Genomic DNA, 25,760 nt, shown 5'->3' on the forward strand with positions numbered 1-25,760 from the left:
ATTTTTGCGAGCAAATGCGCTGACCTCAGCGCATTTAAAATACATTCTTTTAATAAGAAACTCCCCTAAAAATATCATTATTGATAATTTTATCACAGAAATATCATAACGTGTACATATATTTTCGGAATTTGAAGCAGGCAAATGCAAATTATTTTTATAATTTTTATTATATTTTTGTGTATGTAACTATGTATGTTACATAACATACATAAATCCAAGTGAATTTTTGAATGTTTTATTTAAGTTTGTATCTATGCACGTATGTACACTGTATATGCAATACCTTTTTTTGTGTTCTCATTAAAACGCTTAAGTGATAACTTTTTTTTTCAATTCACGCAATTTCCGACTGGGATGCTCATGCGGAGCAGTTTGCTTGTGCTCACCAACACAGTCACAGTTTAACTTTTGCCGACCACTGTTCTTGAACAACCTCCTTAAAGACGTTGTGTTTGCAATCAAACACCACAACCATATTTACATACATACATACATATGTAAACTCAACTGAAGACTGATGATCTACTAATTACAGTGCAATCGCGATTGAGGGAACTAATTCGTGCAAGGCCTGTTCCCTCAATCAAGATTGTTGCTTCAACTCAGATTAAGATTTTATACACTTTCTTTTATTATTTTTTCAAAAAAGTTAAATAGATTTTATTCTTGAGATCATCTTTGTACATTCACAAAATAAGAAAGCAAAACTTTATTCTGCTGAAAAAAAATTAACAATTTTTGTTTGCTTTTTTTTCGCTTTAAGGCATTGCTTCACAGCCTCCTCCCTAAAATTTTTAAGAACCATTATATTAGGAAGAGAATTAGTGTATTCTTCGGCCCACTCTATAGCCTTGTCAAAGACTGAAACGGCTTCTGAAGCGGTTATATTGCATTTTTCATTTGGTTTTTCGTCTTCTTCTGAACTTAAAACAGCAACGTCATCCACTATATTCAAGTCTTCAATAGGGTCATCCGTTGAAACCCAAGCAACCAAATCTGCTGTATTAAACGTAACCTGTGGAAAATATTTCTTTGTTAAATTTAGTACTTTCACATATAAAAAATGAGGGCTTACTTCTGGAACTATGCTCTCCAGCAAATTATTTATTTCCGCATACTCTGTTGATTGTTGCTGAATTGTATTTGAACGTAAGACACTCAAGGGGATGTCGTCATCTTCGCTACAGTTTGCTCCTTCTTCATTAAAAACATCATCTTTTAAAACCGGATGCCAGCATTTTTCCACGACGATAGGGCTTAATTGTTCCCATGCATGTGCCAACATACAAACAGCGTCTTTTAAATTTAAATTCTTTAAATATTCATCTGTGTTCGCTTTTCCAAACGCTGATCTCAATAAATTTGTCTTGTAATGTAACTTTGTCAATCTAATTACATTTTGGTCCATCGGTTGGATCAATGGCGTGACGTTTGGTGGCATGAAGATAGTAAAAATTGATCCACAATCTGACTTTAAGTCTTCTACTCCAGGGTGACAAGGAGCATTGTCTAAAATCAAAACTGCTTTTAATGGCAGCCCTTGTTTTTGCAAGAAATGTGTAACCTACAAAATGTTAAAAAAAATTTCAAGTGTTTCAAAATTGACAAAAAGTTAGAACCATAAAATTACCTGTGGCACAAAAGCATGATGAAACCATTCTTTGAAAATTGATGCAGTCATCCAAGCGTTTTTAGAGTTTTTATACTCGACCGGTAGCTCAAAATTTTTAAATGATCGCGGTTTTTTTGCCTTGCCAATTACCAACGGTTTTAACTTGTGCACTCCACTTGCGTTTGTGCATGCCAAAAATGTCACTCGAGCTTTTTCAATTTTTCTGCCAGGAGCAGTTTTTTCAGAAGAACTTACGTAAGTTTTATCGGGTAAGGTTTTCCAGAACAAGCCGGATTCATCCGCATTGTAAATTTGGTCGTCGCATAAACTAAGCTCAGCCTTTAGTTTTTTAAGTCTATTTTTGAACTCTGGGACTCCATCGGGATTTGATGATAATTTTTCACCACAGACTTTTAACAGACGAATTCCAAATCTTTTTTTAAATCCATTGAGTCAACCGCAACTTGCATTGAATCTGTTGCTTGATCCGTGCATTTCTTCGAACAATTGCTTCGCCTTTACTCTAATAGAGGAACCGCCTATTGGCACATGCTTACTTCTTTGTTTAATAAACCAATCATACAGCTATTTTTCCATTCGTGGATATTCTCCAGCCTTAAAGGACTTTCTTTTGCGGTGCATTTTGGATGCTGCTTTCAAAATCTTTGACTTATTGTTTTTTATTCGGGTTATTGTGGACTTAGCGACTTTATATTCTTTTGCTAATTGCGAACATCCCGCCCCTTTTGAAATGTTCTCCAAAATTTCGGTTTTTGTGTTAAGAGTTAAAAACAACTTCGTTTTCTTTGCCATTTTGGAAGCGCACGTGTCAAAAATTTCAAACCAACTGATTTGGTATACGCATTTAAACACAAACATTACACGACCGCATGCTTTTATTGCATAGCAAAAAGCAAAAAAAAAAAACGGTACAAAACATATGCATTGTTATTTATTTTTTGTTTTTGTTTAGTTGTTCTTGGTCCAGTTCCCTCAACTGAGTACTAATGAAACTGAAAAGTTCCCTCTACAGAGTAGTCAATGAAAAAAATTACGTGTTCCCTCTACCGAGGTGTTCCCTCAATCGCGTGTTCCCTCAATCGCGATTGCACTCTTCTTCTTAATTGGCGTAGACACCGCTTACGCGATTATAGCCGAGTTAACAACCGCGCGCCAGTCGTTTCTTCTTTTCGCTACGTGGCGCCAATTGGATTTTCCAAGCGAAGCCAGGTCCTTCTCCACTTGGTCCTTCCAACGAAGTGGAGGTCTTCCTCTTCCTCTGCTTCCCCCGGCGGGTACTGCGTCGAATACTTTCAGAGCTGGAGTGTTTTCATCCATCCGGACAACATGACCTAGCCAGCGTAGCCGCTGTCTTTTAATTCGCTGAAGTATGTCAATGTCGTCGTATATCTCGTACAGCTCATCGTTCCATCGAATGCGATATTCGCCGTGGCCAACGCGCAAAGGACCATAAATCTTTCGCAGAATTTTTCTCTCGAAAACTCGCAACGTCGACTCATCCGCTGTTGACATCGTCCAAGCCTCTGCACCATATAGCAGGACGGGAATTATGAGTGACTTATAGAGTTTGGTTTTTGTCTGTCGAGAGAGGACTTTGCTTCTCAATTGCCTACTCAGTCCGAAGTAGCACCTGTTGGCAAGAGTTATCCTGCGTTGGATTTCTAGGCTGACATTGTTGGTGGTGTTTACGCTGGTTCCAAGATAGACGAAATTATCTACAACTTCAAAGTTATGACTGTCAACAGTGACGTGAGTGCCAAGTCGCGAGTGCGGTGACAGTTTTATGACAGGAGATATTTCGTCTTGCCCTCGTTCACTGCCAGACCCATTCGTTTTGCTTCCTTGTCCAGCCTGGAGAAAGCAGAACTAACGGCGCGGGTGTTGAGGCCGATGATATCTATATCATCGGCATACGCCAGCAGCTGTACAGTGCGATTGCACTGTATACCGAAAATCAAAACAAATAAATTTTAAATAAGATTTTTTTTTTATTTCTTATACTTTTGATATACATACATATGTATGATATTACTATGGGCAAAATAATCATGAAATTAAGAAATTTTACTATTTAATGAAACTCCGCGGAGTTCTATAGAACACGGCCATGTCCCAATATTAGTTAACCTAAGTTGGGGTGTTTTCCATTCAATTTCTTGCCACGTGTCTTTGCCATATGAGACATAACTAAGTAAGTTCCCGGCAGAATCAAGAACAGCAAATAAATCTTCATAAATGCAGGCATATCAAAATAGATATTCAATTTATTAGGCAATTCCAGGGAAAACTTTTTCGTTTCTTCAAAATAGGGTAGATTACGGAGAATTATTATACCTTCGCATAGTATTCCTATAGGGTACAGTGGTATCCAAACAGTATATCGCAGCCATGTGAGAAGAAAAATTTCGCATTTAAAAATTTGTGTTAAGTAGTACGGATATCTGAAAAACAGAATAAATTAAAATTAGCACATTCACCTAAATACTAATTTATGATATAACGTGATGAACACATAGAGTGCGACACGACAGTGAATTGCTAACGGTGCCGTGAAGCCTGCTACATGAACATTTGTAAGACGGCAGCGACATATCAAAAACAAAACAACCCAACTGTCCATTTTGTATCAATATAATTTCGTTGTAATACCTTTCACTTCAATAAAATTTTATTATGTTCAAAGGCACAAAAATAAACATGGGTTTTGGTCTGACATAATTTACAGCCATTGCAAATAATTTTCTGCGTGTGTATGTTGTTGTGCCGTTGCACCAAGAAGAAAATTCTGCAATTCGTGCACCGTGCACGGGTTTTGCAAGAGCAAGAAAATCGCATATGACAATATCAAGTGACAGCCGTATTTGTATATGGAATTTTAAAAAATTATCATGTGACAATTTAGTCTTCCAATAAAATCGATTAAACTAGAGCAGGCACCGATTATAATGAGTGGAATGTAAGTTTTCAAGTAGTTTTCCGCGAAAACTGGTTTTCAATGTGTTTTCGTTTGACAGATTTTACATGGACGAAAACACAAGTTTTAGGGGAAAATCCAGTTTTTTCCACGAAAACATGTTTTCATTGTCGGTCCGAACAACACGATTAGTTCGTACCAAAGAAAGCAACTCTGAATAAGTTATCCTTTCTGTACATTGACAGCACGACAGTGAACCGTAAATGGCGTCGTCAATCCTGCTACATGAGCATTTCTACGAAGGCAACGACATAAAAATGGCCGGCATATACTCAAAATAACTCAGCTGTATATTTTGTATGTACACAATTTCGTTGTTGCCGTACTAATACCTTTCACTTCTATGAAATTTTAATATTTTGTTCTAAGTGTAATTTTTTATGCAAAAAAAAAGTAAATAGGAAAATTTATTTGTTTTAAATTATCAATTGTTATTACAAATGATATAACAGAGCTATTTTATGCTTCTCTTGTAAAAGAACATCCGGTTTCTTACAGCTTTAAATAATTTTACGTTTTATATATTAGTGTCATCACTACTCCTCTCTGCTGCCGTCAGCGAAATCAGAAATATTTTTAATTTAGCGACAGCGACAACTTACAGGCTGCTGTCGTGTAGTCGTACAGCTCTCTAAACAACTGTGTCCATTAGATCGTGTGTATATATTTGACAGATGCGATGACTAATGTTGTTGTAGCGGCAGAATTCTGACGAATTGACCCTCCTTTGCCGGATAAAAATCCGGGTCCGTTTTGTTACATAGCCCCGACTGTCGTGGGAACGGAGCGATAACCAGTACATCTATTGTATATATTCGATTTGACAATATTTTTTGGAGTAAAAAAAATTGTGAATTCCTTCATTGAAGAAAGCCTGCCAATTTATTGTTGAGGTACGGTTTTTAATGGTCAAAATTAATAAGTTGATTTTTTATTATTCTAAGATTTTCATCAAATCAGAAGATTTATTTTAATAGTTCGTTCTTTTGTTTATATAGTCCTTCTTTAAAGTGCAATTAAATCTTAAAATTTTATAGCGTTGCAGAGCAGAAGAGGAAAAAATCGCCTCAAACCTCAAAACCGACGGGCAAAGTATTTGAAACATCGCTTAAAATTCAGGGTATTCATTGTATTTCATGAAGAATGCCCTGAAGACTAAAAATAATGTCGAAACTCGCGGTCGACGAAAAAGAGACATCAATAACAGCAGACGACTGTATCGTCGTTGCGTTCAAACGACAGTCCTGTCTAAGTAAGCGGAACGGACCCGGTTTTTATCCGGCCAAGGACTGTCAACTCGGGTTTTTTCTGTCGCTACAACAACAACCGTATAATCATGTTTCGTTAAAAGGGAATCCATTCATATCTTTAAAAATCCGTTCAGCCGATATTAGAAAGATTCCCGAATGGTTCGACGCATATTTTTATGAATGAAGACAGTGATTTCCTCTTAATTCAAGTCTAAGAATACAATTTACATTTTTACCTCCTTCACACAACCTTCTAAGCGAACAGACTACGCCGTATAGCGACAACTTTGCATTTTTTTGCTGTTGATGGGATCAGAGTCCCATATTTTTGAACACTGATTCTTATGTAAAATTTAACGAGGAATCGAATGGAAAAGTCAATTTTGAAAAAAAGTTGGTGGAAAAGCACAAAAAACCGGATTTTTTGGAAAATAATGTTTTTTTGGATTTTGAGCGTCAACTTTGAATATTTTTTGCTGTTCATGGGTTTAGAGTCCCATATTTTTGAACACTGATTCTTATGTAAAATTTAACGGGGAATCGAATAAAAATGTCAATTTTGAAAAAAAAAGTGGGGGAAGAGCACAAAAAGCGGGATTTTTGGAAAAAACATGTTTTTTGGATTTTGAAATTTTTTTTGGATTTTGAAAATATTTTTATCAGAAAGATGAGATATTTTTACATAAAAATGGATAACTTCAAAATTTTTTTCACTCAATTTTGAGGTCGTTAAAAAATAAAAGAAAAAGTCATTTTTTTGTTTGATCTCAATTTGAAGTGCGCGCCAAAAACAATGGAGCAACTTTGGCCACTAAAAAGTTTACAGATATTCTGATTTTGGTCTATATTATGATATTCTAAAGTTTCGTCAAAATCGGAGAACCACGGGTACAAAACCATGTCGCCAATTGATGGAATGGCCCGTATATGAAAGAAGTAAGCTAAAATCAAAAAGGGCACAGAAAGTTGAAACTAATACATAGATACCTTATGTACTTGTTTCTTAATGATCCCCTAGAACTTTAAGCTTCTACTTTAATTTTTATGGTCATGGTTATTTCTTTTATTTAAATGATAAAGGAAATGATATGTAACATTTATTCACTCTAAATATTGGGTTGTCAAAAAAGTTTTGCGGTATTTTCGCTAGTTGGCGCTGAAAGTGTGTAGTTCTAGTTTTATTCGTCGCATCGAGTCATGCTATACCTTTTTGAAAAGCTCATTCCACGCGCTAACACGTATTTGATTGATTGTTGTTTCTTTTGAGTCGTTCATGAGTTATAGTATCGCAAACATGGGGCAAAATAAAGAGAAAATACGACATATTTTACAGTACTACTACGATAAAGGCAAAAATGCATCTCAAGCCGCCAATAAAATTTGTGCAGTTTATGGACCCGATAAAGTTTCCATTTCCACCGCACAACGATGGTTCCAACGTTTTCGTTCTAGTGTAGAGGCGGACGAAGATGCGCCACGTTTCGGAAGGCCTGTCGTCGAAAATTGCGATAAAATCGCTGAATTGGTCGAAAGATAACCTAATATAATTAAAAGTGATTTTTTTAGTCATTTAAATCCGTACGTAGACTTTTATCGTACTAGTTTATGCAGTTATTATTTTCACCATGTGTGTATATGGTCTACAACGTAATTCATACTTACCGAATAATTTCGATACAGGACCATATCAAAAATATATAAAAAATTACTGGCTTCGTTTGCATACGTTCCTCTAGCTCTATCATCGCAAAGAGTATAAAATTTCGTCCCATAACTTGAAAAAATGGCATCAAAACACCACCTTTTGTGTATCCAAAAATGGGATGGAGCACCTCAAGATATTGCAACAGTTGACAAAATTTCATTGCATGTCCTACAGACTCATATATTTTAGGCATCGACATTATACCATCACGGTAATATAAAACGCCCATCACGATTAAAATGTAAAGATATCCGATAAATTGGGACAAATTATAAAATATCAAATACACTTTTTTGGCGTTTTCTGAAATGAATAAAAATTTTTAACGTCGACTTCTATCGTGAATAAATAAAAGCAAAAATATAATTTATAAACACGAAGACAAAAAATATGTGCGTGCCTTAATGGAGGACATTTCTCAAAGCGGTACTTATGTCTACTTAGCAAAAATGTAATGATTATCGGCAGCGCGCCTAGCTTTGTCTACCGAAGGGTGCAGTGTGAATTAGCGACTAAATTTGCTAGCGCACTTCTTCGGGTTCGAAGAGGCATGACCATTGAATTGAACTTCAACTGGATCATCAGGCCTCTTCGGGTTAGACAAAGCCTTGAAAGTAGATTAAAGCTCACGGATACGTGCGTAGGAATGGGTAAAGCATTGAAGGTGCTCTCTGTATATCCTATGAAGCCGACCCATTGAGGTTTGTTAAAGTTAACTAAGGTACGGTTGTCCCCGGAAACAAAATCGGGAGGTTTCTCGATCGAGGTAATTATTGGCAGATGGTCTGACGAGAGTTAGCATAGGTCGCCAGATTATGCTATTTATCAGACAACCACTAGCAATGGTTATATTCAATTCCGGTGCGTACAAGCGGTTGTTGTGGGAATTTTGTCTATCATATGTATTGCTTGTTTATTTGGACTTATTTGCTATTACACATCAGGAATGGGGGATTTTTTAGTATACCATCCCATCAGGGTTAAAAATGGTATGGTTGGATAGAGGAAATGGTCCAAATTAATAATATACTTATACTTATAGTTTTCGAGATATTTATGTACATTTACAGTTGAATATTAATACTATTTAAAGTACCTATTTTTGCTATTTAAATTTAATTTTACTCTTTAATTTCTCCTTTTATATTCACTAACACTTCACTAATTCGTTTGTACACATTTATTTTATAGTATATAGTGCAAGTATAATTTTAATTCAAGAATCAGTCTGTCACATAATCAGTGTTACCTTATCGACATATTATGTAAGTGAGCTAAAAGGAATAAAGAAAATAAATTATAAAAAAAAAAGGATTTTTGCAGTTGTCTATCTCAAAAAATCTTTTTATTACCCGCCATTGGGGTGTGCCAAGTTTAAAGTGTAAAACTCTTTTTTGCATTGGGGTCCTGAGCGTTCAAAAATCTTGATTTGTCAAGAAAAGGGAAATGGTTTATGCATTTGGGGTGGCTAAATGAGCCTCGGACCTTCCCCAAAGTAAAACACTGCCACACCACACACATCATACACCATATCTACATACACACCACTTCTTACCTTCCACATCACGCGCACACCAATACTGATACAACAAACCTTAAGCCACCATACCAAATTAACTTGGTGACAAAATTTGAGAAAAAAAATAAAAAAAAATTGCATGTGTGTACATACATATCGTCACCTGAAATGCAAAATAACGTATCATCAAAAAATTCGAAATTGAGTGTCTTATTGATTACGCTTCACTACTTAAATTTGTATACATAATATTAAATATGTTCAACATTTTCTGGTTCTGCGGTCATATATAAACCAGTTTTAACCAATATTAATATTTTGTTTCACTCATGTTCCATTTTATTCCGTGTTTCATTCATGCCACTGTAAATTTCTGAAAATGTTGTTACGTTAATTTGCATTTCAGGTGACGATATGTATGTATATACATCATATGAAAAAGTGTACAAAAGTGCAGTTACAAGAAAGGAAAAAGTGTGGTGACAGAAAGTGCGGTGCGAAAAATTATATACACATACAATATACATATACATAAGTATGTATAGTGAAAGTGGAGTGACCGAAACCAAAACAAAAAAACATAGATTTTATACTTGTAAAAGTGAGGTGACAAAATCGTGGTGCGCAAATTGAAGCACATAACATAAGCAATATAGGCATAGTCAGTGAAGTGCTGCGACAAACAACCAAGAAACAAAAAAAAATTGTACAAAAAACAACCAGGAAATAACAACAACAACAACAGCAAAGGACTGGAGAAAGAAGCACAGGCACACACAGATTCAGATACGTAAACACCACATACACTCATTTTATCCCCAAAGGCCCCTGGCGGAAATCAAAGTGAGTTGTATCGTTTCATCAAAACAGGCTACAGTTGCCAACAAAACTAGCAAATCACGGGAATGGGCGGAGGAGTAGTTCCAAACTTAAATAAAATCTGCCCCATTATATATATATTAGCGGATAAGCGTATACAAGCAGAAGCTATTGTCTTACCGCAATTAACAAATATGCTTCCTATCTATCATATAAATAGCAAATATTGGCAAAAGGTTTCACACCTAAAGCTATCAGACTCAAACTGCAACATCCCCACTCAAATATATCTTCTATTAGACAGCGATCTCATACCACAGATAATACTCGAAGTTATTGAGAAAATATCAAACACACTTCTGGCACAAAAGACTGTTTTCGGTTGGATCTTAAGTGTACTAGTTACCGAACCTGTCTCAACAATGACAACTCAAGTTGAGGAAATCTCAAACGAATACATCAATTCACAATTGAAAAAATTTCGGGAATTAGAAAAACTACCCCTCATATCAGCCACAACCCCTGAAGATGAGTATTGTGAGGACTTTTACAAAGCCACTCTCGCCCCTTTGCAATACAGCAGTTTCTAAGTATGGAAAGAAACTTACTTAAAAAAGGCGAACTCAAATCAGAATATGATGGTGTGTTAGAAAAATACCTCCATTTAGATCACACTGAGGAAGCCCAGGGGAAAAAATTGCCAACGGCAAATACTATTCCTTCTACCTGTCACATCATGCAGTAGTAAATCCAGGCAAAAAAAAACAACAACAAAAGAAAGAGCGGTTTTTAATGCCTCAAAAACCACTAGCTCAGGGAATTCCCTAAATGATATTCTATTTATGGGACCCAAACTCCAACCAGATTTAATGGTACTGATATTAAAAATTGGCGTACATTTAAATATGTATTCAATGGGGACATTGAAAAAATGTATCGTCAAATAGTCGTACATACATAAAGACGACCAAGATTTTTAACGTATTATGTTTCGAAGATCACCTACCGAACTCTAGGCATCCAATAGAACGATATCGGACCAGTTCTCATACACGACTGTGCCCATATCCGCATTATCTGCCATAACAAAAAGACTGATTTTATCCTCGGTAGCAAAACGCCAACTATAATACAAGCGAAAATCTTGAAACACGAATTATGGCTAGATGGAACCGACTGGGACAAACAAGTGAAACCTTTTCGTTTAGAAAAAGATTAACGATCTGAATGTCATTTCTCAGATACAAGTTCCACGAGTAAATTGTTCCCCCGAACACAAAGTCGAATTACATGGCTTCTTTGACGCGTCTGAGAAGGCATACTGCGCTACTATCTATGTGCGCACAAGCCACTTTTTAGCACACAAAAGCAAAAGGGGATTCTTTAAAAACGTGGTCCGATTCCGAAAGTGTACTAGTGCCTGATTATAAAAACCACCACATGCATGGAAGGCGTACATTTCTAATCGAACGTTTCAAATACTTGACCTAGTGGAATCAGCCACTAGGCGACACGTAGCCAGTGCTGTTAATCCTGCCGATCTAGGTACTGCACCCTCTTGTACTACACCTTGCCACCATCACCCTCTAGTGGAATGGCGCGCTACTTCAGCCATGATATACCACTACTAAGAGAATCGTGTGGTGTGCCACACCACACACGTCATACACTCCACCTCTTGGCACGATTCCGACTACTTTGGCGGTCGGGTAAAAAACACGAATTTCGGTATAAATGAGGTATGTACGGAGAGGGGAGCTTTTTATTTTACAATTTCTCGATTTATCGTAACTCTTTCTTTCATATTACGCACTTTTTATACACTTACACTTCACTACATTGTTTCTACATATTTATTTTTCAGCAATTATATAGATATTTACTTAAAATAAGCATTTTATATTTTACACAAAATTCATTACCTGCACAGTAACATAAGTGTTCCGTGTTGCCAAATAATAAGTATTGCCATATCAACATATTTATTAAAAGAATCAAAAAAATAAAAAATATAGGATTATATTCTAAATACATAAATTATTATCCCTTTTCTTGATATATCATGACTTTTGATCGACCAGAGTTATTTTCTTTTGAAGCGTGGCCGTTGGCCGGCAATGCAAAAAGAACTTGTCTCGTAAAAAACTTGACACACCCCTGTATTGGATCGGCCATGGTCATTTTTTTTTTTTGAAGCGCGGCCGAAGGCGGCCAACGCAAAAAGTTGTTTTACTCGAAAAAAAACTTGACACACCCAGGTTTTGGATCGGCCAATGTTATTTTTTTTTGAAGCGCGCCCGAAGGCCGCCGAGCAAAAAAGAGTTTTACTCGAAAAACACTTGACACGCCCCGGTGTAGGATCGTTGGATTTCAGAACATTTTGAAGATGGTACTTGTTTCCTGCGTTTGAGTTTTTTATTTAATTTTATTATTTTCAATCGTTTGGATATGGTAACACTTATTATTTGACAACAAGAAACACTTATATTATTGTGCATGTAGTGAAAAGTGTGTAAAATATAAATTGCTCATTTTAAGCAAATATCTAAATAATATTAAGTAAATATGTAGAAACATTATAATGAAGTGTAAGTGTATAAAAAGTGCATAATATGAAAGAAAAAGTTACTATAAATCGAGGAATTGCAAAATAAAATTTGCGAAATTTTCAACTTTAAATGCAAAAATCTCGAATACTATAAGTTTGAGACGGCGATAATTATATATATGTAGTATTCTTTCTTTTAACACACTATTCCTTTTAAATAAAACCGCACTGTTTTATGTTTAAATTAACAAAGTTTATTCAATTTGTATTTCAAATAAATTGCGCGTAGCTTACAATGTTGATCTGTCTTAGGTGAGAGTTCGCGGTCAACTGTGCTTAGTTTTGTTCTTCGTTTCTTGTCTTTCGTTCTACCAGTGTTGTAATGTAATTGTCGCGTCATTGTCGCGGGGTCGTATTTTAAGGTCCGTAAGTGCGTTTGGTTTGGGTCCGTGGTACATTTTCCACATTTGGCCGTCCTGCGGCTTCATTCGTCCCGAATGAAGGGTCCCACTTCTTCATGAACTCAGCAACAGTCGTGGTGCGTCTTGGGCCTTCGTGGTCCCCGACTTTTACCACTTCGTAGCGATCATGCTCCATCTTCTTCACAATTCTGAACGGCCCGAAATATTTGGGCTTCAACTTCAAGCCCGTTCCATATTGGGTACGCTTAATGGCTACCAGTTCGTCAATGTCGTAGTTGGTTGCTGTTCGGCGGCGTGAATTATAACAATTCCGATTCTCCTGCTGAATTTCGACGATGTTTTCCTTCGCTTGTTGGCACACTGCATCTCGATCAGCATTAAGTTCATCGATTGCGGCTTCACCTAGCATTTCCTGTAGTTCTGGAATACCCGGAACACGCATCTCTAAGCCCGTCAGTATTTTGAATGGGGTCGTCTTGGTACTACGAGGCGGAGTGCTATTAATGAATTGTTGCACTTTATCGACGTGTTTGTACCAACTGCTTGGGGTTTCATGACATAGTTTCGACACCATACTACGATTTTGTGTATTCGCTCTACTTGGCCATTTTCTCTTGGAATGCCAGTCGCTATCAGTAGATGCTGGATACCTTCGCCTTCACAGTAGTCTTTGAAGAGATTTGATGTAAATGCGGCGCCTCTATCGGTGATTACACGCTTTGGATTACCAAATATAGCAGCTTGCTTCTTCAGGCGTTCTACAACTGCCTCTGCTCCAGTGTTTTTCGTGGGATAAAGCCACACGAATTTCGAAAAAGCGTCAATGACAACAAGTATGTAGTTGTATGACTTATTTGTCGTCTCCATCGGACCAACGTGATCAAGATGGAAAGTTCCCAACGGTTTGTCCTCTTTGTTGATAGGATTCAGCAATCCTTCCTTCCTTCCAGACTTAGCATTAGTGACAATACACTCAATACAGCTCTTCACGATTTTCGTCACTTTTGAATTTAATTGCGGGATAAAGAATGATTTCTCGACAGCGTCTTGCGTTTTCTTAATGGAAAAATGACCTTGCCGATGTGCTATCTTGATGATTTCATCTTCCATTGACAACGGTACGACTATCAGCTCTTTATCCGGATCTTTATACAGCACTTCGTGTTTTATGTAGAAGTCTTCATAGTCATCCTTCTCCAACACTTTTCGTACGTCTCGCGTCCAATCGTCGCTTTGTTGAGCCTTCTTGAGTCGATGATTTAGTGAGTCTTCCAACATCAAGCACGAGACACGGCTCAAAGCATCGAATGTCGCATTCTGGTTCCTTTTCTATGCTCGATTACATAATCGAAGTCTTGCAGGAAAATCGCCCAACGGGATACACGTAGTGGCACATCGCGTTTCTTCATTGTCATGGCAAATGCGTTGCAGTCAGTGACAATTTTAAACTTCATGCCCAGCAGGTACACTCGCCATTTCATTAACGATTCCACAATCGCTAGCACTTCTAGCTCGTACGAATGGTACCACTCTTCTGCAGGTTTAGTCTTGCGACTCATATATTGGACCGGGTGGAAATCTTGATCGTCGTTATTTTTCTGCAGCATCACAGCTCCGTAGCCAAACATGCAAGCGTCCGTGTGCACTTCAGTTACTGCTTTTGGATTATACAGCTTTAAAATCGGAGGATTCATTAACGCTGTTTTTAACTGTTGATAAGCTGCTAGATGCTCCTCTTCCATCCTGAACTTTATGTCCTTTCGCAGTAGATCGGAGAGTGGTTTGGCAATTACAGCATAACCTTCAACGAATCTTCTGAAATATGACGTCAATCCCAGGAAACTTTGCATTTCTGTCCGATTTCGTGGTATCGGAAAGTCTTTTATAGCAATTGTTTTCGCCTCAGAGGGTTTTATTGAACCGTTTTCGATGACATATCCGAGAAATTCGACTCTTCGTACCAGAAATTGGCATTTACTCCATTTTATCTGCAACCCTTTTGATGCTGTTGTCAGTAAAACGCGCTCCAACTTCAGGATACCTTCTTCTTCGTTCTTGGAGAGAATGATTAGGTCATCCATGTAGGCTACCACTGTTCCATCCTGGATTAGTTCTCTCAGTACAGCCACAACAAATCTGGTGAACACTGCCGGCGGGTTTGAGATTCCAAATGGTACGTATTGAAGTTCGTATTGCCCGTTGTATGTTACAAACGACGTGTATTTTTGCGAATCAGCTTGGACTGGAACATGGAAAAATCCGTTTCTTAAATCCAATGTTGTAAAAACGTTTGCTCCATTCAATCGTTCGATGACATCATCCATCATTGGCATAGGGAAATTATCTAGGTCTATCTTTTCATCAGTCGTCGATAATCGCAGCAGAGTCGTTTTCTTCCATCTTTCTTGGATACAAGTACAACTGGTGACGCGTAGTTGGAAATACTGGGTTTAATGATCCCTTCCGCCAGCCACTGCGTCACTTGCTCGTCCACTACGCATCGATCAGCGTAGGACATACGTCTCGGTCTCTCGAACACAGGATTATCGTCTATCAACAAAATTTTCATTTCTACTGGTGACTCGAAATTTCTCAAAGGGGTATATGCGCCAACCATTTCTTTTACCGCATCTGCCTGTTCTACCTGTAGGTGGGATACGTTCACTTCAACATCGGCCTTCTCGTTTATGCTTCCGACCAGACATAATTCACCGAACTCCTTCACCAGCTGGACAACTCGATTTTCGCCCGCAACTGCCACTGATTTCCTTGCTATAACAGCGCTCTTGCTTGCGCCTCCGTTATACAGCTTCTCCATAGCGTTCCACATTGGTGGATGCTCACGTGGCTCCTCAGCCACAGCAGCGCGCTCGCTCCCGTACTCGCTGTGCTCATACCACTGTTCTGGCTCACAGTCTTTTGCACCTGCTTGTGCTCACCCATGACCTTAGTCTCCAGCTCGACGGCTTCAGCTGCATGTTCCTTAGCATCAGCACCAGTTGTTGTTTTCCTGCTTCTTTTTGTCTGAACTCCGCACCATCCTCGGTCATAATTAGATCGACATCCTTCAAAATGTTGTTACCAATTACTAGAGCATACTTCAAATCAGTCTCTTTGGCAACATGGAATTTCATTTCTAACCATATGCCATCAACTTCAATGCGGATGGAGAAGCTACCTATTGTTGTAAGTTCACTGTCCCCAATTCCGACCAAGCATACTCTTTCCTTTGTCAGCTTTACATCCAAGTCCAACATCAATAGTGTATCGTATCGCATCAAACATACATCTGCACCCGTATCAATTAATGCCGAAACGCATACTCCATTCTTCCAAATGTCCTTGAAAGTTAAACTGCTTCTCTTATTGGGCTTTACTGCTGCTTTTGTCTTCATCATGTTTGCGCTTTTCTCCTTCTTGACTAATTTTTCAACTGTAGCGCACTCTGTTGCTCGGTGACCTTTTACACCGCATTTGAAACATTTCACCTTTTTGCGTCGACAGTCCCTAGCAAAGTGTGAATCATCTCCGCAGTTGTAGCATTTTTTCGCTGAACTGCCTGAACTCGACGAAGCTATGTTTGATGACGTAGAAGACGTTTTGTTTGCGTTGACGAATTGAGATTTTGAAACAGGAACTTTGATTTTTTTCATAAACCTTCAGCTGCTCCTTTAGGTCTTTTACGGTTTTAGCCTGGTACAAATTTGCTTTACCCGCCTTGGAATCCGGAATGCCTTCAATGAAATACTCTATGAAGCTGGTGTCGTCCAAGTTTATCGACTTGCCGATCTCCATCAAGCTATAGAGATATTCCATGAAATCTTCCCCTTGGCGTTTGCGACGATTTCGTAGTGTGCGATGAATTTCTATTGACGATACAACAATTCCAAATTCATTTTTTAACGCCTGCTTCAATGAACTCCAATTGTTGATACCGCGCTGACTTCGAACAAACATTTTTGCTGCACCCTTCAAAAGCTGCTTTGCATAAATAAATCTCTGTAACTCGTTCCAGCTCACCGCTTCTGCATTCCCCTCGAACTCTTCCAGCCGTTGCTCGATGCTTGGTTGCCCCGAACCGGAGAATGATGTCAGTGAATCTTCAATATCTCGCAAGGTAAACACTGATCGCTCAATTCCTCGCACGCTCGAGACAGCACTACGTTGACTTGCAGCATCGTTGCCATCGCTTTCTTCATTGTCGCTCACATTCAGGCCGAAGTGTTCAAGTAACCGGTCTTGCAATGTCGGTTTTCGTCGGTCGCTAATCCCAACCCACCCAATTTCTCTTTCAGTTCCTGTATGTTCAAACCTAAAATTTGGTCACGGTTCATTTTGTCTTACAATGCTTATTATATACAAAAATATTTCAAAGTAGTATTAAATTATTGTATCAAAATTTTCTTAAAACTTTTAAAATGTATTGCTCTGTAAACAAAGGTATAAGTATGTAACTTTAATTTTTAATTTAATCAAAATTTGTCTTAAAACTTTTCTCAAAATTATTTCAACTTTTACTTTCAATCAGAACATGAATCAATTAAAGCTAAATTCATCAATATATAGTTTTTGTTATTGCGCAATAAAATGTAAATACTTAGCTCTAACGCTACCACCAGCTTCAGCTACGATTGTTCAAGTTTCATCCCTCGCTGCCGTCAATTTTCAAACATTCTCTTGTTCTCCCGCGCAGCCGTCAAAAATGCACACAGCTTTTACTCTTCACCGTTTTCTCACGTAGCCAATTCCGCATGCGCTCACACTCAGCGCTACCGCAGTCGATGCCTCTCTGCTGTCGACAATACCACACTTGCTATGTGACGTCACTCACACACAACGCAACTTCTGCTCGCAGCTCCTGTCTACGCTGTCGCACTGCTTTCTGTTCCAGCTGAACGGCAGTTTCCACGCACAACGCAACTTTTGCCCGCTGCTTCCGTCTACGCTGTCTCACTCCGTTCTGTTCTCAACTGAACAGCGGTTTCTCTATGTTACTAAACTGTTGACGCCGCCGCCTTATTGTCTGCGCACTTATCGTGAAAACTGAATTTGCTGAACTGTTGGCGTCGTCGCCTGCTTGTCTATATACCCGTTGCAAAATCCGTTTTTTCGTAACGGTTTTTACTTTCGTCTGTCCTTTTTTTTAAGTTTAAAGAAACATTTTTCACAATTTTTGCCACCGTATGAACTGTTTTTTCGCGTGTTAAAGAACGTTTATTACAATCTTAGCGCATTGGCTTTGATTTAATGATCAATTTGGTTTTTCTCGCGGCACTAATTCAACGTAGTGGTCTTTTATTTCACTTCTGACACCATTTGTAGTATTCTTTCTTTTAACACACTATTCCTTTTAAATAAAACCGCACTGTTTTATGTTTAAATTAACAAAGTTTATTCAATTTGTATTTAAAATAAATTGCGCGTAGCTTACAATGTTGATCTGTCTTAGGTGAGAGTTCGCGGTCAACTGTGCTTAGTTTTGTTCTTCGTTTCTTGTCTTTCGTTCTACCAGTGTTGTAATGTAATTGTCGCGTCATTGTCGCAGGGTCGTATTTTAAGGTCCGTAAGTGCGTTTGGTTTGGGTCCGTGGTACATTTTCCACATATATATCATACCACTTTTAACCCAGAAATCGTGGGATGGCATACTAAAGTCTCCCCAAAAATAATATTGCTAACACTTATCTTTTTTAAAATATTCCCGGTTAAAAATTCAAAAATTTATATTAATAACATTTAGTATTTCACAATGTTTCACCAAATTTTTTCACATTTTTCACTTTTATTTTGTTATATTTTAGCTATATTTATTAATTTAAAAACCACTTAGCACACTCATCGTTGAAAAGGTTAGCTTGTTTACAATTATGAGGAAAACGAGCGTTGCCACATCTTAAACACCAAATATGTAGGATTTTCAACGATTTTTCTTTGTTTGTATTTTCGCGTGATTCAGTTTTCTATATACTTTCCAACAATTTTCAAATATCGTAATAATAAAATAACGTGATTTCTTAACTTACATTTCAAATATGTGAGCGCCTCTCTTCTTGCTTTGTTTGTAATGGCAAAAGCAATAAAATTGGTTTCCGTGACACCCAAAATGTGTGTTTAGAATATCAAATCTATCAGGGGTGTTGTGGAATCCAAGACAGAATTGCTTAGCTGTCACAGAATCTGATTGGATTTTCGTCTTTTCGAACATACGCAAAACCAATATTCGAACCAACTGTTTACTAATGTGACAAAACTTGCAAATGAATACATACAAGCAATCCTATTAAAGTTTTTAATGAGTGCCGAATTGAAGAACGATTTTAAGAGATAACATTTATTGAATGAATAATGACGCATTTGGGTGTTAAATTTCGTTTTTACATTTTTACGATTTTTCTTAATTGGCGGTCAGGATAGAAAAAAACTCAACGTCATATGGAATTAATAATAATACCCGGGGCCGAGAGTTTTAAGCGTTGCGATCTTAAGCTGCTCAGACATGAAATCATGACATATACGGCGGAATGGTTCGTTTAACTCAAAATTTGTTCTAGAAAATTTTAAAAGTAAGGGTCTAAACTGCCTGGTAGAGCGAGCGGGGACGTTAAAATTAATATCAGATAAGAGAGATGGGCTACAAACTAAGCCATTCATGAGTTTTACAAGAAATATTATACCAAGCATCTCCTTACGACTAGCGAGTGTCGGGAGATTTATAAGTTTTAAGCAGTTAGTGTAAGGGGGAAGATTTAAACTGAAATCCCAATGCAAATGATTTAAGGCAAAAAGTAAAAATTGTTTTTGAACGGACTCTAACTTATCTGAATGGACTTGGTAACTAGGGTTCCAAACCACAGAAGCATACTCTGGGCCCTATTATGAGTTGCATTCGATCTTCGACAACGATCGAAAATGCTGGTCGAACGAATTTGCATTTGGTATTACGACGCTCATTCGTTGAAGATTAGCGTTATTGTGAATTGCAATCATTTTGAATGTTCACGATAGCATACATCTGTCAGATAAAACTAACAAATATTTTATAAATAAAGAAAATATAAATATAAGTTAAAATAAAATATGACTAGGTCTGAGTTGTGGTTTGCCGATTCTTCAGAGGAGGATGAAAGCTTACTGGAATTGGCTAGAAATAGAAAGAAGCTAAGGGACGCTTCCACTCCTTTGGAATTGGATTCCGCTACGTAAGTACAATGCTATTTGTTAGAGGTTTCTACATGTTCAACATTTAGGAAATTTTATTTGTAGATTTATAAAAAACTTCCGTTTGTCGAAAGAGGCGTTTGTTGATTTGCTGTCCGCTACAGAGGAGATGCTGCAGCGATGCACACGAGCGAAATCTATTCCCAATATACTAAAATTGGCAACAGCTTTACGATTTTGTGCTCAGGGATCGTATCAACTTAGTATAGGGAATGAAAACATGCTTGGACTTGCACAGCCCACGGTGTCTGTGGTACTATCTGAGGTACTCGATGCCCTGGAGAATTTCATTTGCCAAAGATGGATAAAATTCAATTATACCGAGGCTGAAATGCAAGAAGCAAAATCACATTTTTATAGTAATACCAGATTTTCTGGGGACTTTCGGCCTGCATAAAATTAACAAAAATAGTATAAATTAATTATTTGTTACCATAAAGCAATAAATAAACGCAAAAAACCTACATTTTCACAAATTTCCATTCACTACGCTACGCTGTCGATAGGTAAATTCTGTTCGACAGCCATTTCGATGCTCAACGAAAATTTCGACAGGGTTGCATAGCTCATAATACGAATTTGACATTCGATTTTCGATAGCCAGCGAATAGCGAAGATCGAATGCAACTCATAATAGGGGCCTCTAATATAGGCCTCACCAGAGATGTAAAAAGAATTTTTGTGGTAAATGGATCTCTAAATTCTTTATACCAACGTTTAACAAAACTGAGACCGCCCTTAGCTTTAAAAATCGTGGAAAATGTGTGAAGATTAAAATTGAGTTTGGGGTCCATAGTTACTCCCAGATCAACAAAACTACATACTTGTTCCAACCTAAAGTTTTGTATTGCGTATGAAGTAGGGTCTACAGATCTACGTGAAAAGCACATCGTTTTACATTTTGTAAGGTTCAATGGCATGTCATTTCTATCACACCAAGAAACTATGTAGGTTGTTTAAGTCAGTTTGCAACTGACATCTTTCGCTGTTTGAAGTATACGTTTTAAAAAGTTTTACATCGTCAGCATATAATAAAACTTTTGAAGACTTAACAACAGATGATATGTGATCAATAAATAACAAAAACAAAATTGGACCTAGATGGCTACCTTGTGGAACGCCTGAAGGAACATTGATGATGTCAGAAAAATGATCGTTAAATATGACTTGTTGAATTCTATTACTAAGATAAGAAGCAACCCATTTTAGAAATATTGGTTGAGAACCAAGAAGATCAAGTTTATTCAAAAGAATTGAATGGTTTACTTTATCAAAAGCTTTACTAAAATCTGTGTATATAACATCAGTATTCTTATTCTCCCTAAAGCCCGCTGATACATGTGATACAAATTCAAGCAAATTAGTTATTGTAGATTTTCCCTTCTCTCTGTGCGACTCTGATTTGGCGCCATCTACTTGTCAGCATTGGAAACCTGTTACATTATCACAGCTGATTTACAGTGCGATTCTGTAACGTGAGACAGTCTCAAGTCTCTAAATTTGAGATTTTGAGTTAGAGACAATTTTTGAGACTTGAGATGATTTTGCTATTCTGTAAGTGACAGTCACAAAATCTATTACATTTCATTATTCAGAGATGCTTTTACACTTGAATGAAAATAAATATGTCGATAACAAATATTAAATTTCCTATAACATAGTCAAAAAACATAATATATGTTGACTTTGTTTCATAATATTTACGAAATTTATGTAAAATTGATTTATTTTTAACTTTTTCGTATTTGAGTTGCTTACAAAATTTAAAAATACGACAATCGATTAATATCCATGATGATCTCTATTCAGTATATTCAAAATGGCAGACAAGAGCTCTTTTTAGTTTTGTGACCGGCTAACTACCAGGTCTCAAATTTAAGGCAATATTTTGAGACTAACGCTAGAGACTGTTTAGTGAATAGTAACTAGTCTCAAATTGAGACTTTACCTCAAAATGTCTCAAATAGAGACTGGTTACAGAAGCCCGCTATTAGACACTACAAAGGGAAAAATATGTAAACAAACAAATTTTTTTTACAGCAATGAAACTAATTTCACCTGAAAATTCACTTGACAAATAACAAAATGCATCCACTATTTCAAAATACTATATGACAATTTTTTCTTTTGATAAATATTAAGCGATGTGACTTCATGAATGACAATAACAGCTGTTTTTTGATCTTTCTAACGGCAGTGAGAACACAGTTGGGTTATGAACTGCTTAAATGTAGTCTAATCTTTTAAATTTTCGGTCTGAACATGGTATAAAGTAAAATTTTTTTTAGATCAAAATCTGATTTTTTTCAAATTTTAAAAAATTTTACTTTTTTTAAATTTTTCTAGTTTAATTTGAACATATGTATGTAAGTTATTCAATAATATAAATCTTTTTTAATTTTTTGCTTCCGATAGAAATTTCGACCTGCATCCTGCCAGCCGTCTAGCATATACACATGCGAGAAGCATCTGGCAATTGCTTCCCAAAGGCAAAATGTAAAAGATTTCGTATCAAAAAAAATTGCGGATGATGTTTAAATATATAACTATAAACCCTAGAAATTTCGCTTTAATCAATTATTTATTTCCCTCCCAAAAAAAACCTCAAAAAACTCCATTTTTTAAGCCTCTAAAGCAGGCCCCCCTCTTAAACATCCGCATTTCTCTCCAATACTCAATAATTAAGATGTTTCTTGTTTTATTCTCCTCAAGAAATAAAGGTAAATTAATTCGTAACAATAAAATAACTTGATTTCTTAACTGGCATTTCAAATCTGCGTGCGGCTATCTTCTTGATTTGTTTCTGACAGCAAAACCGTTAAAATTGGTTTCTGTGACACCCAAAACCGATACAAATTCTGTTTCGAATATCAAACCAATAATATCTGAATTCATGACACCTGCTGCTTTTTTTGATCGGTTTCAATTCTGATTCCGACAACTATCAGATTCCACAACACCCCTGAATAATATCTGAATTCATGATACCTACTACTTTTTTTGATCGGTTTCAATTCTGTTCCGAAAACTATCAGTTTCCACAACATCCCTGTATAATTGATTTTGTGTTGATAAAAATAATCCTGGTGCTTTGCGTAGTGCTCATTTCTGTGTTGGCGGGTTTCAGTCGCGCTTTACAAAAATAACCCTGGTCGAGTCAATATTCAGTAAGTATTTTATTACGTAATATTATTATTTAATATAACTTAGTTGTTTATTAAATTTAAATAAGAAAATATACTCATTTTAATATGAAATATAATTTATAGACGCTTGTGCCTATTAGAACTAGGATTGCTTAATAAAAAAAGAGGAATAAAGCAAAAATAGAAATTTCAGCGAATTGCTTATTTTTATATGACAGCGCTACATCTACTCATAATTGTCAGCACATAAATGATGCACACTACGAGTGTAAAAAGTAATTTTAAAATATAAATTTCTTACCTATAAAACCTGCAAAAAGTGTAAATTGTGAATTTGTTTAAATGTTTACAGTTTAATTGAATGAATTTGAAGTGAAAAATGTGCATAAAGTGTTTTAAATGTAGTGAAATAGCTTGCTAAAATGTTCGTTTTTGGGAATTTTGAAGTCGAATATCCCGTTAACTCTCTTTCCAACAGTACCTTCAGATAGCAGTGCCAAAGAAATTGGAATTTTACCCAGGTCTTCATCACACACATCTTCATACACACCACTTCTTAGCTTCCACATTACGCGCACACCAATACTAATACAACACACATGAGGACACCATACCAAATTAAGAAAAGGGACCGACGGACGGTCCTCTTTTGTTCTCGATACGTGCGAATACACGGACGAAAGGTTAAACAGACACCTTTTCAGCTTTAACCTTTTTCGCGTTTTCTTTTTATATTTTCTCGAATTTGTCGCCGAGAAAAAGTTACTATAAAACGCGAAAAATTAAATTTTTGAAATTTCAACTTTAAATGCAAATATTTCGAAAACTATAAGTTTGCGGCGACTATAATTTTATATATTCTTAATTTGGAGTATCTGCTCTATCCAACCATATCACTCTGAAATCGTGGAAGGGTATACTAAAGCCGGCTCCAAGGATATATTATTAGGTCAAAAACTGCAAAATTAATAAAAATCGTGAAAAAATACGCAACGGCGTTCGTTTTTCCCGCTTTTTCAAAATAATAATAAAGGAAAATATAACAACCTTTAAAGTACCCTAATTCTTCTTTTTGTACTTTGCCAAGCTCTTTAGAATAGTCTTCCATAATATTGCGTGGCTTTTCATCTTCAATCATTTCGTCTTCTATTCGCCAACGATCAAAATCAATTCTCAACCAATGGGGTTTTTGAGGAGCAGCAACCAATCGAGGCCACCATTTATATTCATTTTTTTTAATGACGAATTCCACTTTGGTGTCTGTAATACGATAGCTATATTGCTACATAAAAAAAATAATGAATGCATGATTGTGTTACTACATATTTAACATACCTCTTTATAAATTGAATCGTAAAAATTTAGTTCAAATTTGTACTCATTGAATCCGCATGCTCCATATCCTTTGGAAGAAAATTCAAAACACTTTTCCGTAGCGTTTACCAATGGTGTCTGAAGTATATAATATTGATTTTTCACTTTTTCCCGCAATATTACGATTCTTTTTGATTCGCAATTTGATGGTACGGTTGGATAGAGGAATACCTCAGGATTAAAAAAAATATATACCCATCTCAGACTTTTAGTTTTCGAGGCATTTGTATTTAAAGTTCAAAATTGTCTGAATGTACTACACGCTTTTTAAGTATTTCTCCAAAACTAGAAGTTTGTGGTGTGTATATGTGTAAAAAAAAATTTTAATCCTGAGGACCTCTCCTCTATCCGGCCATAATTTCAGATCGCGGCGCCAAAAGAATGGTAATCGTGCCCTTTTCCAAATATGTACAAAATTTTTAACTTACGCTTGAATCTTTTAAATCTATTCTTAAAGTAATATGTTCTCTTGTCTGTGCCCAAAATACTAATGGCTGGAGAGCATTTGTACTAAAATTGTGTTTTATATTTTTACAATATTACAAGTACATATATTACACAAAGTAGCAATCCTTACTTCTTAATCATTGTTAGCAGTGGTTTCTGTTATGTATTTAGAGGCAACATTGAAATAATCACATCCATGTACGTAGGAATATATACATAAGTATATAGGGATAGACCGATGATAAAACCACTTAATTATTAATAATCGTAATTTTTCGACACTTTACGAAAGAAACAACAGGGGTATTCGCTTGCTCTTTGAAAACCCTTTCACGGTGCAAGAATTGCATATATTTCGGTATAGTATTTTTGCAATCTGCAATCTTGCAAGAGCAAGCGAATACCCCTAATGAATCGATGTAGATTTAGCGGGGCATTTCCACAGGCAAAAATTTATTGTATACTAACAGCCCTATTCTCATGCCCTCGCAAAAGTCACCAACCTCACTACTGTGATGTTTCTCACTATAGTGAGGGTTACCTTATTCTGGCGAAAATTCAAGAGTTCAAATGCTCACTATTATCAAAAATATCTGTGACGTGTGAAAGCAGCCATCATAATACAAAACATCTGCGTTTGTTTTGTTTTGTTTTTAAAAAAATTCAGAATTGAGTGTTATAATTATGTACTATGAATATATAT

At 36.5% G+C, this 25,760-nt stretch overlaps 2 protein-coding genes across 9 annotated transcripts; one reads left to right on the forward strand and one right to left on the reverse strand.

Annotated features, from left to right (window-relative positions):
* Positions 1 to 626: 626 nt before the first annotated feature.
* LOC105229135 (very-long-chain (3R)-3-hydroxyacyl-CoA dehydratase) lies at positions 627 to 25,475 on the reverse strand. 8 transcript variants are annotated; one of them, XR_007421173.1, is made up of 9 exons: positions 25,188 to 25,472; positions 25,039 to 25,120; positions 24,572 to 24,688; positions 24,284 to 24,518; positions 7,523 to 7,868; positions 3,971 to 4,077; positions 1,634 to 3,576; positions 1,079 to 1,567; positions 627 to 1,018 (listed from the first exon to the last, which is right to left on the reverse strand). XR_007421173.1 is itself a non-coding variant. In XM_049445935.1 (7 exons), exons 1-7 carry the CDS (start codon positions 25,196 to 25,198, stop codon positions 3,691 to 3,693), a joined length of 1,071 nt encoding a protein of 356 aa, XP_049301892.1. In that variant the 5' UTR covers positions 25,199 to 25,473; the 3' UTR covers positions 3,605 to 3,690. The 8 variants fall into 8 exon arrangements, 4 of the variants coding, with proteins under 4 accessions (XP_049301892.1, XP_049301891.1, XP_049301893.1 ...); XM_049445935.1 differs by lacking the exons at positions 627 to 1,018; positions 1,079 to 1,567; positions 1,634 to 3,576 and adding an exon at positions 3,605 to 3,863 and having other exon boundaries at positions 25,188 to 25,473; XR_007421172.1 differs by lacking the exons at positions 627 to 1,018; positions 1,079 to 1,567; positions 1,634 to 3,576 and adding an exon at positions 7,067 to 7,398 and having other exon boundaries at positions 3,859 to 4,077; positions 25,188 to 25,475.
* LOC125775581 (uncharacterized) lies at positions 19,950 to 20,735 on the forward strand. The gene is made up of 2 exons (XM_049446227.1): positions 19,950 to 20,071; positions 20,136 to 20,735. Exons 1-2 carry the CDS (start codon positions 19,950 to 19,952, stop codon positions 20,485 to 20,487), a joined length of 474 nt encoding a protein of 157 aa, XP_049302184.1. The 3' UTR covers positions 20,488 to 20,735.
* Positions 25,476 to 25,760: the final 285 nt, after the last annotated feature.

Source organism: Bactrocera dorsalis, chromosome 1 (genome assembly GCF_023373825.1).
Source record: "Bactrocera dorsalis isolate Fly_Bdor chromosome 1, ASM2337382v1, whole genome shotgun sequence".
In the NCBI taxonomy this organism is placed as follows: Eukaryota; Metazoa; Arthropoda; class Insecta; order Diptera; family Tephritidae; genus Bactrocera; species Bactrocera dorsalis.

Coding starts and splice junctions, on each gene's coding strand:
- LOC125775581 (XM_049446227.1), top strand. CDS start 19,950: ATGACTAGGTCTGAGTTGTGGTTTGCCGATTCTTCAGAGGAGGATGAA. Junction 20,072..20,135: donor TTGGAATTGGATTCCGCTAC/GTAAGTACAATG, acceptor TTTTATTTGTAG/ATTTATAAAAAACTTCCGTT.
- LOC105229135 (XM_049445934.1), bottom strand. Junction 7,869..24,283: donor AGAATTAGGGTACTTTAAAG/GTTGTTATATTT, acceptor TATTCATTTCAG/AAAACGCCAAAAAAGTGTAT. Junction 4,078..7,522: donor TCCTGTATCGAAATTATTCG/GTAAGTATGAAT, acceptor TCTGTTTTTCAG/ATATCCGTACTACTTAACAC.